We start from the raw sequence: 15209 nt of genomic DNA, 5'->3' as shown, positions 1-15209 counted from the left end.
GCGTGACACCGCAGCTGTGACTGTGACCCGCAGGCGTGAGCCGATGAGACTACTGCTCCCATTGGGCTATGTGTGCTGTCACTGATAACAGTGACAACAGGTGCTGCTGTTGACCGTCTCATCTGCCAGCGCTTGTGCTCACAGTTTAAAAAAAAAAATAAAAAAAAATGTAAAATTACATACATATTCGAATAAAAATAAAAAAAAATTATATTCACCTAACGCCCAATCCCCAACGCCCTTGTCTCCTAGAAATAATCTAAAATAAAAAACCAACATATACTCACCTGTCCATCATAGTCCACGTAATCCAGATTGTCCCATGGCAATCTCACGTGTAGAATAGTCACATCGGGAGATGTGGCCGCTCTACCTGGCTGCCAGCAATACACTGACAGGAGGTAATTGCTCCTGCAGTGTATCACTCAGCTGCCTTGAGAATTCACTGGAGTTCATCAGCTCCGATGCTTTCACTTACGGCACCGCTGCGTGAGAACTTTCCCAAGCAGCAGTGGTGCCGTAAGGGAGAGCATCGGAGCTGATCAGCTGATGAACTCCGGTGAATTCTCACAGCAGCTCAGTGATACACTGCGGGAGCGATTACCTGCTGTCAGTGTATCGATGGCTGTCTTTGAGAGCAGTCACATCACTCATAAAGATGTACTAAAAGGTGTGGTGTTCAATAAATGGTATGTACCCAAAAATGATACCAATGAAATGTAATTTGTCCTGTGTTTCTCTGTGTAAAACATAAAAAAAATGACATAAATTTGGTGTAATTGTATTGGCCCACAGGATAAAGATTACGTATCAATTATTCTGAACAGAGAGCAGTGTTTAATAAAATGTATATATAAAATTCAGAGTTAGTTTTTTTCTGTTCAGTCCACTTACCAAAAAGTGTAATAAAAAAAAAAAAAAAAAAAAAAAAAAGTCATACATACCACACAATGGTAACAATAGAAAAAAAAAACCATCAGGTCCAGAAAAATGCTGATATACTCTAGACAAAACCATATGATTGATTTGTGTATTTAATATGCAAAACTAATAAAATATATATCAAGAAAAAAAATAATATCGACAGTCATACTGAGCCACAGAATGAAGAGAAAACTTCATTTGTGCAACATGGCGAATGGTGTAAAGTTTAAAATGCAAAAAAGGCAGAATTTTTGTTTTCATTCCTTCCCATAAAAAGTTAGAGCTCATGCAGACTTTCTTGGTTTGATATCGGACAGCAAAGCACTGACAGGTCATCACTTTTGGGGACAGAGCTGGTCTCTGATTGCAGCATTCTCTCATTACAATTTCGCACTGACAGTGGGCTTTGTTGCCGGCTTGTCACTTCTAATAAGAGCCAGAGAGAAAGCGCACTGTCACTGTAGAATATTGCACATAAATACAGTCATGGCCAAAAGTGTTTGCACCCTTGAAATTGTTCCAGAAAATAAGGTATTTCTCCCAGAAAATTATTGCACGTTTTGTTATACACGTTTATTTCTTTTGTGTGTAACACTCCACAAATGTTCAATGGGATTTAGATCCGGACTCATTGCTGGCCACTCCAGCACTGTTTTTATCAATTTCTTGGTGCTTCTTGAAGTACCATATATACTTGTGTATGAGCTTACCTGAGTTTAAACCGAGGCATCCAATTTTGTCACGAAAAACTGGGAAAACGTAATGACTCGAGTATAAGCCGGGTATGAATGGCCCCCTCATCCCCATCCTTGTCTGCATGGCTCCTCATCCCTGTCCTGGTATGCATGGCTCCTCATCCCTGTCCTGGTATGCATGGCCCCATGAGAAAAGCATTTACAGTGCCTTACAAAATTATTCGGCCCCCTGGAACTTTTCAACCTTTTCCCACATACCATGCTTCAAACAAAGATACCAAATGTAAATTTTTGGTGAAGAATCAACAAGTGGAACACAATTGTGAAGCTGAACGAAATTTATTGGTCATCGCAAGCGAGTATGAGTCCTTAAGGGCACAAAAATTAAGTTTGAAGATTGAAAAATTTTTGCCAAATTTACGTTTTTTTTTCATAAATAAACGCAAGTCATATCAAATAAATTTTACCACTAACCTTAAGTACAATATGTAATGAAGAAAACAATCTCAGAATCAGTGGGATCTGTTGAAGTGTGCTAGAGATATAACCTCATAAAGTGACAGTGGTCAGAATTGTAAAAATTGGCTTGGTCAAGGTCAAAATTGGCAGGGGTTAAGACAGTTTTTGAATCTCAAAGAACGTTGTCAGAACACAGCCTTAGGTTCAACTTAGGCTATATGCACACTCTGCGGATTCACCAGCGGATTTTTCCGTGCGGATCCGCAGGTTAAGCCACAGGTAAATTGGCCTGCGGTTTTACCTGCAGATTGGCCTGCGGTTTGACACCTGGACAATGGAATAGGTGGCAAACCGCAGCAGAACCTGCAGATATGACATGTCATTTATTTCTGCGGATTCAAAACCGCAGCATTTCCGCAGTGTAAAAAACGCAGCATGTGCACAGCGGATTGTAAATCCCATAGACTTACATTGTACTGTACACTGTCTGCGGATCCGCAGCGGCCAAATCCGCTGCGGATCCGCCGCAGAAACCACAGCGTGTGCACATACCCTTAGACGTTCTTGATGAACCGACCAGACATTGGGAGTCCTGACCCAAACTCAACTGCTTCACAGGCAACAGTGAAGCTGTTGAAAATAGGATCACTATTTAGCAGAGAGACTGTATATAGGGAAATTATGTGGCTAGTCAACAGTCTATGGCAATACTCCTCGATCTGAGCATTGAGCATGGGGGCACTATGGCAAGTTTGCTGTATATATGGGACACTCCTTGGCTGGGTCACCGTTTCTGGAGACACTCCTCGGCTTGTACATTGAATATTGGGGCACTCTCTGGCCAGGTCACTGTTTATGGAGGAACTCAGAATTATGTACTGTATGTGGGAGTCACTCTCTGACTAGTATACCCTTTCTGGAGACACACCTGAAACAGTATTCTGCTTATGAAGACACTGACCAGTGCACATGGTATATGGGGCACTGTCTGGCAAGTGCATGGTTTCTGAAGATATTTCAACCAACGGTCTTTTTTAATCATTGTAGGGGTCAGAGAGTAACAGTAAGAGGGCAAATGGTAATGAAAGCCCGAGCTTACTTATCAAAGTATTCTCCTTACTCTCCTGAACGAACCAGTGTGTAGGATGCACTTTGCTTTTTTTGCATTGCTAGCCAAAGTCTGCTATCCCATTCCTGGGACAAGGTTATTGGAAAGTGCAAATAGCTGCTTGAAATCTCACATACAAGTGAAGACTTGCGTGCTTCATCTCATTATTCGAGCCTTGGTTCTTACCATATACTATACAGATTAGATCGATATATCAATATTATTTTAGCTTCCATCCTAAATAAGGCTTCGGACACATAATGCAATACACTACAGAATACATAAAGCTTTCTAAATAGCTCACACGAATTATGATAGTGAATAAATCAATCTGCTTCATTATTTAAAAGAAATTTTATTAAATCAAATTAAAAAAAAAAAAAAAATAGCCACAGAAAATGACAAAAAAAAAAAAAGGCAATAAAAATGACATTGCGTACACCGACAATGATGAATAAATACACAAATCTCATGTGCCCTCTGCAAACTGGAACTTGTTCTCCACAGGCCAAATCCATATATCCAACACAGAGGACGGACTGTTATACCCATTTATAACGAAAGAGAAAAAAAAAAAAATCAGGGGCAAAATTCATCTGTGCGGCAATCTACTGACAATATAAGTAGAAAGAAAATATAAATTGTATTACTGCAAGTATTACTTGGAAAAGGCACTGAATGTTATGTTTAGGCAAGTAAATGAAGAATAGTTGCATAATATTTTATGTTGCATTGAACTTGGCTTGCAAATTATAGAAGAACATTATCCACACTATGGTTTTCAGTTTTATGAGCTGTCATTGCAGTAAAAGGGGTTTGTACCAAGAATACAAGCTATCCCCAGCAGCCCCATGCAAGGAACAATGGTGCCCATGCAAGATCACATACAAAAAATAAGTCTGTAGACCAGGTGTCAGGAGAGGAAGGACTCGGCCTTCAGTAACTTATCTCCTGGAGTCTGACTTATGACCAAACACCTAGTAACTCCCCAATTTCAGGCCTCATCCAGACGTCCGATGTTCTCATACCAGAGCCCTCCATGGATTTCACAAAGAGCACTGCCTGTGATAGTCGGTGGGGCCACTCACATGTTCGGGATTTTTCATGGAACAAGCGGTATGTGGAAAATCATATTGATCTGAGGGTCTGATCAAAATTGGCAACGCAAATCTACGAAAAATCAGACTGCACCCAGGTGAAATCCCACTGTGGACCGATTTTCATGGAGTGTCACAAATGAGAAGGTAGAGAAACTTTTATTTTTTTTTCTTCATTTAAAAGAAAAACCAATGACCCTTGGACCACACTCTGATTAAATTCTCATAAAAATAATTGGTCCTTTTTCCTCATACTTAAGAAAAACGGACGTTTGAATGAGGCCTTAAAGTGATTGCTTTATTTCAACAATGGTTTGGGGCATGATGAGAATCAGCTGATGACTATGGATCCCATTTGTAAAACATCCATATAGTTCTCCTACGGGTGAGAATTCATATTCAATGCTTTTGATGGTGCCGATTTATTGCTATATTATAAGTGCACAGGTATGTGTAAATTTAGTGCAAGTGCTAGATATCCCATTCTCAACTTAACCTTTAGAAAACGTTTCCATAATGAAGGCATGGTCGAAACTGGAGTACAAAATGTAAAGTTGACACATATTTACAACAATGTAAGCCAGGTCATGAAGTAAGCATGTAAAATATTGTATCCCAGTGCTTCAGAAATAATTAGAGCTGTACAGCAAAGAGTACCTTACATGCATGACATTAGTTTGGGTATAAAAACCAAAAAACCTGGTAACCGGTTCCCTTTAACAATTGTGTTGGGGACATGACTTTATAGCACATGCAAAGTATTACAGGTTCTCCTCCTTCTGGTTAGTGCATCCTTTCTCGCAGACTGCACAGTTCGCGTTCTCACTATGCCAGTTGATGGAGGGTCTCTTGACCAGAAATGTCCATCAGCCTCCTCCAATTGAAAAATCAGCTTTCATTGCACGGTGTTTTTTAATTGGAGGAGACTGGTTAGATGAGCCTGCATCAACTGGCATAGTGAGAACAGGAACTGTGCAGTCTATGAGGAAGACTGCACCAACAAGAAGGAGGAGAACCTTTAATGCTTGGACATAAAAATCAGATCTGTAACACATTTGTGCTACTAATGAAAACGTAGACAAGCCCTTAGCCTTGTCTTGTGTATGTTTTAGATAATTTTGGGGGGGCTGTTTTTATGCCTGCTGCCACAGTGGTGCCAGAAAGAACCCTGTTACATACTATAGTGTCATTGTTAGTATGGATAAAAAAAAACAAAAAAAAAAAACCGTCGATCTAGTTCAAACAGGAGAAAAGAAACGCTCATACATTGATCTCAACAAAAGCATCCATCTAGGTTCCCAGTGACATTATTGCTACTGAATTGGCTGGCCAATTTAGGTCCCTAGGGATTTTGGCTGGCTAACTCAAATGGTTTCTACAGCCTACACTGAAGGAATCTCATTGGCAAGAGCTTTCCATTTCTAGAGGAAATAACAGATTTCACTTTTTACTATTCAAAACCAAACAAACAAAAACCCCCTTTAATCACCCACATTCATTGACAGGATGTATTTTGCTGTGGTATTGCTTAAGATCTTCCACATGAAGTGTATAACAATACATATTGTACATACACCTATCACAGACAACCCCCATTGAAAAAAATAACATAGGTTCTTGAAGGTTAGTAAACACTTAAGTAGTTTTTTTTTGTAAGAAACAAGACACACCAATATGTACAAATGAGCATTCTCATTCCATCCTAAAGTAAACATCATCAGCACTTGTCTCCCAATAATATCGATACATTTTCTTGTAGAGATCCTATGATCCAGTCATGAGAATCTAGAGTCAAAGCTACATGCAAATCAGGCTGAAAGTGCACTGGCGCGTGTCGGTGCACCTGGGCTGCTGCTTCTAAGTACGCTGACACACCCTCAGTGCACTTCCAGCCTGGTTTGTATGTGGCATCGACTCTAGATTTCTCAAGACTGGCTCATTGGATAGCTACAAAAAAGGTATTATTGCGTGAAAAGTGCTCGTACAGTCGTATTACTACTTCCATACGTACCAACGTGCTGATGGGTTCCCTTTAAAGAACTATGCTAGTCATTTTTTTCCCACACAAGACAGACACATTACATCGTATTAATGGTCCAATGATTGTGCTTTCAAGACATTAGGCACCTGCATTCACAGCAACTGGTCCTCCCTAGGAGGAAATAACATGGTGCATCATGAACAAAAAGTATAAAAGAGCAGAGAAATCGATAAATTGAGTGTAAATTGCTGTCACTCTGGATTCCCTAGATGTTGCTTATCGGTAAGAGTCTTTGCAATGGGTTGTGCACTCCCTGAAGTCAGAGCGAGTAAGGTAGTGATCACATCATGACCGCTAAAGGCCTTCCACTAAATTTTCACCATTTGTCTCTTCCGGGAGCTCATCCAGCAAGTCAGAATTGAGATCTATAACAAAAAAAAAAATGACTTGATAAGAACAATGTACATGTGTACAACTATACAGTGTGGTTGAGAGCAGAAGGTTCATCCCACAGGTAACAATTACTAGTATAGGTGTCCCATATCCCCTGTGTGAATAGAGCAACGGAGCATGTGACCACCACTCCTTTGGCTGTATAGAACTAACGCTTCCATAAATCAATATATGTGAATGTGGCGCTGGTCATACTTGTTCATTACCAATCTACTCAAAAAGGGACACAGGACCCCTATTCTTTTGATCAGTGGGGGCCCTGCAGTCCGACCCCCGATCATGATGCACCTGTGTTTATGGGATAACTTCTTCAATATCATCACGAATGATGATTTTTTTTTTTTTTTCCTTCAGACCAACTGGCTTCCCCCTTGTTACGCATACAAGCTTGTGTTTTCTTTCTCGAAATCCCGTCAGGATTTGCAGAAATTAAAAATTGTATATAGTTGTCCCCTGTGTGGGCAGATTTTTCATTTCTGTAAAAGATACATTTATTAAAGCAATCCTCCAAATGGCACTGAAAAGTGACTATACATTTTTTCACGTGTAGTGACCCTACCCTGGTGCCCGCTGTTTGCTTCCCACTGCCACCTCTGTGCAGACTGGCATTCTGTTCCAACTGCATCTCCAACATGGCCACCACCTTGACATAACAGAGTGCAGTGGTAAGTCTAATCCAGTCCCTTCCTGGCGCTGTGGGATAGGAAAAGCAGTGGAGGATTACACCAAGGTGGTGGCCATGGAACAGAAAACCAATCTGAGCAGAGGAAGCAAATGGAGGGAAAAAACAGGATTTTTGGGTTGCTTACCATAAAATCTGTTTCTCGGAGCCTTCATTGGGGGACACAGAGACCATGGGTGTATGCTGCTGCCACTAGGAGGCTGACACTATGCACAAAAAAAGGTTAGCTCCTCCTCCGCAGTGTACACCCCACCGACCGGCAGGAAGTTCCTCAGTTAGTGAGAAAGCAGTAGAAGTACCAGAATAGATTGAAAACAGAACAGACAACTCAAACCAACCAACATAATAACAAGAGTTGTAGAACATGGGAGGGTGCTGTGTCCCCCAATGAAGGCTCCGAGAAACAGATTTTACGGTAAGCAACCCAAAAATCCTGTTTTCTCGTTCGCCTTATTGGGGGACACAGAGACCATGGGACGTCCCAAAGCAGTCCCTGGGGTGGGAAAAACAAACTTCCATCAGGCCAGCGGACTCACTACCGCAGCCTGCAGGATCCTTCTACCTAGGCTGGCATCTGCCGAAGCGTAGGTATGGACCTTGTAGAATTTTACAAACGTGTGAACCGATGACCAGGTTGCAGCTTCGAAAGCTGCAGCGCGGAAGCTCTGTGACGTGCCACCTAGGAGGCACCCACTGCCCGGGTAGAGTGCGTTCTAATTCCCGGAGGGACCACTCGTTGTTTGACCCGGTAGGCCTCCAAAATTGCCGATCTGATCCAGCGAGCAATAGTAGCTTTGGAGGCCGGGTGACCTTTCCGCGCCCCATCTGGAATGATGAAGAAAGAATCTGTCTTCCGCAAGAAGTCATCCTAGTTAGGTAGACATTCATCACCCTGACCAAGTCCAGCTTGTTCAAGGACCGCTCCCGAGGGTGAGCTGGACCCGGACAAAAGGACGGGAGAACAATGTCCTCATTCAGGTGGAAAGTGGACACAATCTTAGGAAGGAAAGAGGGCGGAGGCCGCAGAACTACCTTGTCCTGGTAGAGTACCAAGAGAGCGGCAAGAGAGGGCCGCCAATTCCGACGCGCGCCGGATGGAGGTGATGGCTGCCAGAAAGGCTACTTTCCACGAAAGGAGAGAAAGGGAAACATCCCAGAGAGGTTTAAAGGAAGGACCTTGCAGAACCTCGAGAACCAGATTAAGATCCCATGGATCTACGGGCGCTCGGTACGGAGGAACCATGTGAGCCACACCTTGGCGGAAGGTTTTAACCTGAGGACGGGAGCCAACGTCTTCCGAAATAAAATGGACAGCGCCGACACTTGACCCTTTAAAGGGCTGAGGGCAAGACCCGCATCCAGCACCGCTTGAAGGAACGCCAGGACAGAAGGGAGCGAAAAAACACATGGGCGGAATGTCATTGATCTCGCACCAAGTGAAATAGTTCTTCCAAGAACGGCAATAAATCTTGGAAGAAGATGGCTTCCTGGCTCGGATCATGGTATGAATAACTCGATCGGAAAATCCTGATCGTTGCAAAACCTCGGCCTCAACAGCCACGCCGTTAAATTGAGCGGCCGAGAATTGGGGTGGCAAATCGGACCTTGAGACAGCAGATCTGCTCAGTCTGGAAGCTTCCAGAGGGCGTCCGCGAGAAGGTTGGCGATGTCCGCGAACCAATCCCTACTGGGCCAATTCGGGACGAAGAGGAGGACTGAAATTCCTTCCGCCTTGATTTTCTTCAGCCGCCTGGGAAGAAGAGGCAGGGGAGGAAACCGGTAGGGGAGCTCGAACTGTGACCAAGGAATGGCCAGAGCGTCGGCGCCCACCGCGAGAGGATCTCGAGCCCTGGATACAAACTGTGGAACTTTTCTGTTGAGGCGAGAAGCTAGCAGATCTACGTCCGGGGTTCCCCACGACGGCAAGTTGAAGAAATACTTCCGGATGTAGGGACCACTCTCCCGCCGCGAGATCCTCGCGGCTGAGAAATCGGCGGCCCAATTGTCCACGCCGGGAATGTGTACCGCGGATATTGCCGGGACTGAAGCCTCCGCCCAATGAAGAATCTTGGACATTTCTGCCAGGGCTGAGACACTCCGCGTCCCTCCCTGGCGTGTGACATATGCCACCACCATGGCATTGTTTGTCTGAATCCGGATAGGCAGTCCCCTGAGAAGTCTCTCCCAGTGAACGAGAGACAGATAAATCGCTTGTATCTCGAGGACGTTGAATGGCAGGGCTGACTCCTGAGTTGACCAACGACCCTGAACAGTGTGATTGCGGAACACTGCCCCCCCAGCCGAGGAGGGTGGCATCCGTTGTCACAATCTGCCAGTGAAAGGGGAGGAATGACCGTCCTAGGGAGATGAGAGGAGACGTCAGCCACCAATTGAGGGACTGCTTGACATGGTTTGAAAGACGAAATGGGCGATCCAGGGAAAGGACAGACCTGTTCCACCGGGATAGGATGGCGAGTTGGAGAGGTCTGGAGTGAAATTGGGCAAAGGGGACCGCCTCTGTTGCCGCCACCATCTTTCCCAGGACTTTGATGGTCGTCCAGAGAGATGGAAGTCTCATGAGCTGCCGCGATCGTACATCCCGTTGCAGGGAGCCAATTTTCTCTTGAGGGAGAAAAACCCTCGATCGATGAGTGTCGAAAAAAATAGACCTAGAAACACAAGACGTTGTGTCGGGACAAGACAGGACGACTTTTCGTTGATGAGCCACCCGAAATTGGCCAGGTAAGACTTTGGCGAGCTTGACGAAAGGATGGAGCTTTGATCAGAATGTCGTCGAGGTACGGAAAAAGAACGAGACCTCTGATTCTCCACCAGGCCATCAACGCCGCCATGATCTCTGTAAATGCTCTGGGTGCGGTGGCAAGACCGAACGGCAGTGCACAAAATTGATAATGTTCCTGGCGAATCGCAGGAATTTCTGATGCCCGGAGAATATGGGAACATGTAGATAGGCATCTTGAATGTCTATTGAACACATGAACTCCTGCGTCTCCATGGAAGCGATTAACCGAAGAAACTCCATTCGGAAATGACGCAGTCAGGCTCTCCTGTGAGTAATTTGAGGTCCAAGATGGGGCGAACTGTCCCCGCCTTTGTTCGGCACCACGAACAGGTTTGAAGAAAACCCCGTGAAACGTTCTGATTCGGGAACGGGCACAATCACCCCGGAACTGAGGAGAGAGGCGATGGATGCAAGAACCCTGGAACTAAGGCTGGATCTTTTGGAGGACGGGACTCGAAGAAGCGATCCCGTGGACGAGAAATGAACTCTATCTTGTACCCTGAAGATACAAGCTCCCTGACCCAAGCTTCCTCTACTGGGGCCAGCCAGGTATCCCTGAAGAAACGGAGTCGACCTCCCAATTGGGAGGGACCCTCGGGAGTTCGTTGACAGTCATGCTGACGTGGACCGTCCAGATCTGGACCTGGAGGGTCTGCCCTGGGAGGAGATTGCCAGGAGGGAGTGGGTCTGAAGGACACCGTCTTTCTATCTTGGCGTACCTGTGTTCTTTGTTGGTTAGAGAAGTTCTCTGCCGTATTGAAGCGGCGGTAAGCCCGAAAGGGCCGAAACTGACGCCTTGGCGGGGGTCTGCGAGGTTTGGACTGAGGGAGGAGAGAACTCGTACCTCCAGTGGCGTCCTTAATAATCTGGTCCAGCTGGGACCCAAAGAGACGCACTCCATGAAAAGGCAGATTGGTAAGAGACTTTTTAGAAGACAAGTCCGCCTGCCAAGCCTTGAGCAAAATTGTACGTCGGATTGCCACAACGTTGCTTGACGCCTGAACAGCGCGAGACGCGGCATCCAAGGAAGCAGAAAGCAGATAATCCCCTGCATGGGAAATCTGGTTGGCCAGATCGGTCAATTGCTCTGGTTGGGCCTTATCTAGGATGCCCTTACGGAGATCCTCTGCCCAAGTGGCTATGGCCTTTGCCACCCAAGATGAGGCAAAGACTGGACATAGCGCCCCTGCAGCCGCCGCGAATGCTGACTTTGCCAAGGATTCTATAATTCTATCATTAGAATCCTTTAGTGACGCTACACCTGAAAGCGGGAGAACCGTGTTATTAGAAAGTCTGGACACGGGTGCGTCCACCGACAGGGAAGCAGACCAGTTGTCAGAGAGCTCTTTAGCCAACGGATACAGCACGCCGAGACGCTTCCCTCTTTGAAATCGCCTGGACGGATTTTCTCTTTCCCTGGCAAGGACAAGGATCTTGCTAAACTCAGAGTGAAAGGCGAATACCCTGGATGGTGTTTGTGCCCGTCTGAACGAAACCTCCTGATCTGAGGATTTCGCAGGGGAGTCAGATATTTCGAAGGTGTGGTTAATCGCAGCAATGAGGTTCTGTACCGTAACCTTCATGTCCGCGTCCTGGTCAGAATCCAGCTCTAAAATCCCTTCAGAGGACATATCCGAGAACGCTTCACCTGACTCGGGTGAGGAGGCACGGGAGGGCGACTGCTGGGAAGGACTAGGTGCCGATGAGAGACCAGGAGAGGATTCCAGCCGTGGATCCTGCCTGGGCCTTTCGCGGCATCTGCTAGCTGGCTCAGATGGAACGTCTTGCGACCTGCTGGACCCTGCAGAAGTGTCCAGGGGCAACTTATCAAGAACGGCCAACTAGGGACTGAGACACCCTGGCGACGTCTGCCACAGATTGTGAAAGGGACGAGGCCCAGCCAGGAATGGGGGGTTAGATTTCACGTGGCGCAGTAGATGGCTCCTGGACGGCATCCTGCTGAACGGGATTGCTGCAGTCCCGGCAGAGGGGAATTTCCGATTGCAAGAGGAGCATGCGAAAAAAACCTGCGGAAGTGCTGGAGGGTTGGGGGACAGCAAGGCAGGGTAGGGTGTCAGTCTGCAGTTGCAGAACTACTCACGGTCCGGTGTCCCCGAAAGATGGCATCTGCTGTAGTCTCCGGCTGTCAGGCTGCAAAGATGGCGGCAGCCTGATGTGAGGAATCAAAAAACGCGGTCTCTGTGTAAGAAGAAAGGCGGAACTAGCCGCCTGCACCAGAGGGAAGAACCGCCTCCTCCCCCTTCCCAGCCACAAGACTAGAGAGGCAGTGGGAGGGCTTAGGAACGGGCGGGAGCGCAGCCGGCCTATGATAATGAACGGGGGGCGTGGCCGCGACGGGCGCGAAGGCCCAAACTGAAGCCGGGGACTAAATTTGAAACGGCGGCCGCCTGTCAGCACAGGGCGGCGCGGAAGAATTGCGACGCAGCCGCGTCCGCCCCTAAAGGAGACGCCGCCATAGCCCTGCTCCCAGACGCAACCCTCACAAGAATACCGGTGGTGGGGTGAAGAAGGCCCGCACCGCCGCCGGGGCCAAAAAGGGATGCGACGACCGTCGGACGGCGCGAGCAGTGCGAGAATCTGCGGCGCTACTTTGGCGCCGCTCCCGGGTCATCTTGTGGCTTTATGTTCCGGTGCTCCAATAAAGGTACCTTCTGTATCCCACGCTGTCTGCTCATCTTCTACATATTCGCGCCTCGTCCAACCGACAGGCTCTGGTGGGCGAGTGGGTGGGAGGCGGGGGGCAAGGACCATCTGTTTTCGCTGGCACGACACCTGTGCTCAGCCTGTGGTCCGCCCGGAGAACTAAGAGGATACGGGGTGGCAGTACACGCCGTACTCATAGCCTCTTTGTGGGAGTACAGTTGTGACTCTTCACACTGTATCCCTCCTGGAACCTGAAAAGGAACGACGCACATTGAGGTAGATATGGGTCTAATGAAAGACCCGTGTCCACCTCCTACTGACACTAAGCTAAACTGAGGAACTTCCTGCCGGTTGGTGGGGTGTACACTGCGGAGGAGGAGCTAACCTTTTTTTGTGCATAGTGTCAGCCTCCTAGTGGCAGCAGCATACACCCATGGTCTCTCTGTCCCCCAATAAGGCGAACGAGAAAGTAGGGCGACATACATGAGGAATTTTTAGACCCCGTGGAGGTTCGCGTTCAATGCATTCATTATTATTATGCATTTATATAGCGCCATTTATTCCATGGCGCTTTACATGTGAAAAGGGGAAATATAGACAAGTATAATAAACATGTGTAAGACAAGGGACACACGAGTACAGAAGGAGAGAGGACCCTGCTCGCGAGGGCTCACAGTCTACATTTATATATTTGTATGTCATTTCAGGATTTGCTTTTGTAGCAGACTGTGATGAAGAGGAACTGCGAGTCCTTGAAACAGTAGGACTTTCTGCCCTATACAGGACACCGTAGCAGCCAATGTTACGTCACACGCTGGGCCACAATTCTTGGTGGTTACCAGGGATGCTAGGGGCCGAAGCGCCTCGAGTACATTACCTACACTGAAGACTAGGATATCAAAATTGCCTGCCTCTCCGCACACAGTACATTTCATACTCGCATCCACCACATGGTGATCTGCATCAGGACCGAAGTTCATTATCTATCACTCTTACTGTGGACAATCATAATCGGGCTATACTGCACAGGATAACAGATATTCCAGCTATTGGCACGGCATCCAGGGTTAGGATTACCTAGTGTCATCTATCAGAGGACGTCTTTTTTGTAGTGAACCATTTTTTCTGTTTACACTGGTGACCACACACACCAGTAATTACATCTACACTTGAGTATTCTACTATAGCCAACATCACTTTACACTGAACGGTTCTCAACTATTACACAGCTATTTATATGTTTTATCTGTCTACTCATTTATTCACTCACTGACTTACTTTGCCAAATTTGTACAGTGTGGTTCTTATAGCACAATGTTACCCCCCTTTTTTTTTTTAGCTTCTTGATACCAGTTGAGTTTATCACCTAATATACAGTAGTAAGTACTGCATTTTTCGGACTATAAGCCGCACTATTTTCCTCCAAGAATGTGGTGGAAAGTGGGGGGCACACTTCTTATAGCCCGGATGTACCGGCTCTGGTGACGAGTGGGGGAGCAGCATCGGCAGAGCTGCGGGTCACAAGAGGCTGGAGCCGACACTGCAGCTAACTCCTGTGCCCACTGCTAAAGAGAAATGAATATTCACTGCATTCCACACCTATGAGCATGGAGGGCAATGAATATTCATTTCTCTTTAATAATAGTACCTTGGTATAATTGGCCCCCACACCCATCCTGGCATGCATGGGCCCATCAGAAAACATACAAAAAAAAAAGCGTCCTTCTCCGATGCCAGCAGCTGCTTAATGCTTGTAAGCAGCGCATGGCAGGGACATCATGCGCTGCTCACAAGCAGAGCACAGCTGCCGGAATACTTATTCATGGCTCTTCAGTAGCGCGCAGTGTCAGCCACCGACTTCCTGCTGCTACTGGCGGTCATGTGTGCCGCTACTTGAGAAATGAATATTCACATCTCTCCACGCCCAGAGAGGTGAATATTCATTTCTCTTAAGTATCGGCACACGTGACCGCCGGCGTGCAGAGCAGTGAGTATTCCGGCAGCTTTGTTCTGCTTGTGAACAGCGCATGACGTCCCTGCCATGAGCTGCTTACAAGAATAAAGCAGCTGCGGGCACTGGAACAAGATGCTGCGAGGGAGTGCAGGGAAGGTCATTTTCTTTGTTTTTAATGTTTTCTGATGGGGCCATGCATACCAGAATTGGGGCTGGGACCAATTATAAGGATGGAGCCATGCATACCAGGACCGGGATGGGTGCCAATCATACCAGGATAGGGATGGGGGCGATCATTCCTGCCAGGATAGGGATGAGGGGGCCATGCACACCAGGATAGGGATGAGGGGGCCATGCACACCAGGATAGGGATGAGGGGGCCATGCACA

The 15209-nt window shown here is 46.7% G+C and overlaps 1 protein-coding gene across 3 annotated transcripts in view; it reads right to left on the bottom strand.

Annotated features, from left to right (window-relative positions):
• Positions 1–3752: 3752 nt before the first annotated feature.
• Positions 3753–15209, bottom strand: part of VSIG10 (V-set and immunoglobulin domain containing 10) — a 49380-nt gene continuing 37923 nt past the window's right edge. For all 3 annotated transcript variants that reach the window (XM_073559635.1, XM_073559655.1, XM_073559645.1), the window contains one exon: positions 3753–6689. In XM_073559635.1, the coding sequence (XP_073415736.1) occupies positions 6619–6689 (71 nt within the window). In that variant the 3' untranslated portion in view covers positions 3753–6618. The remainder of the gene's footprint in view (positions 6690–15209) is intronic.

The sequence above is a fragment of the Dendrobates tinctorius genome, unplaced genomic scaffold, assembly GCF_039654945.1.
Source record: "Dendrobates tinctorius isolate UK_male_01 unplaced genomic scaffold, ASM3965494v1 ptg000003l, whole genome shotgun sequence".
NCBI lineage: Eukaryota > Metazoa > Chordata > Amphibia > Anura > Dendrobatidae > Dendrobates > Dendrobates tinctorius.
The sequence above is the reverse complement of the archived record's forward strand: the minus strand, read 5'-3'. Positions and strand labels throughout refer to the sequence as shown.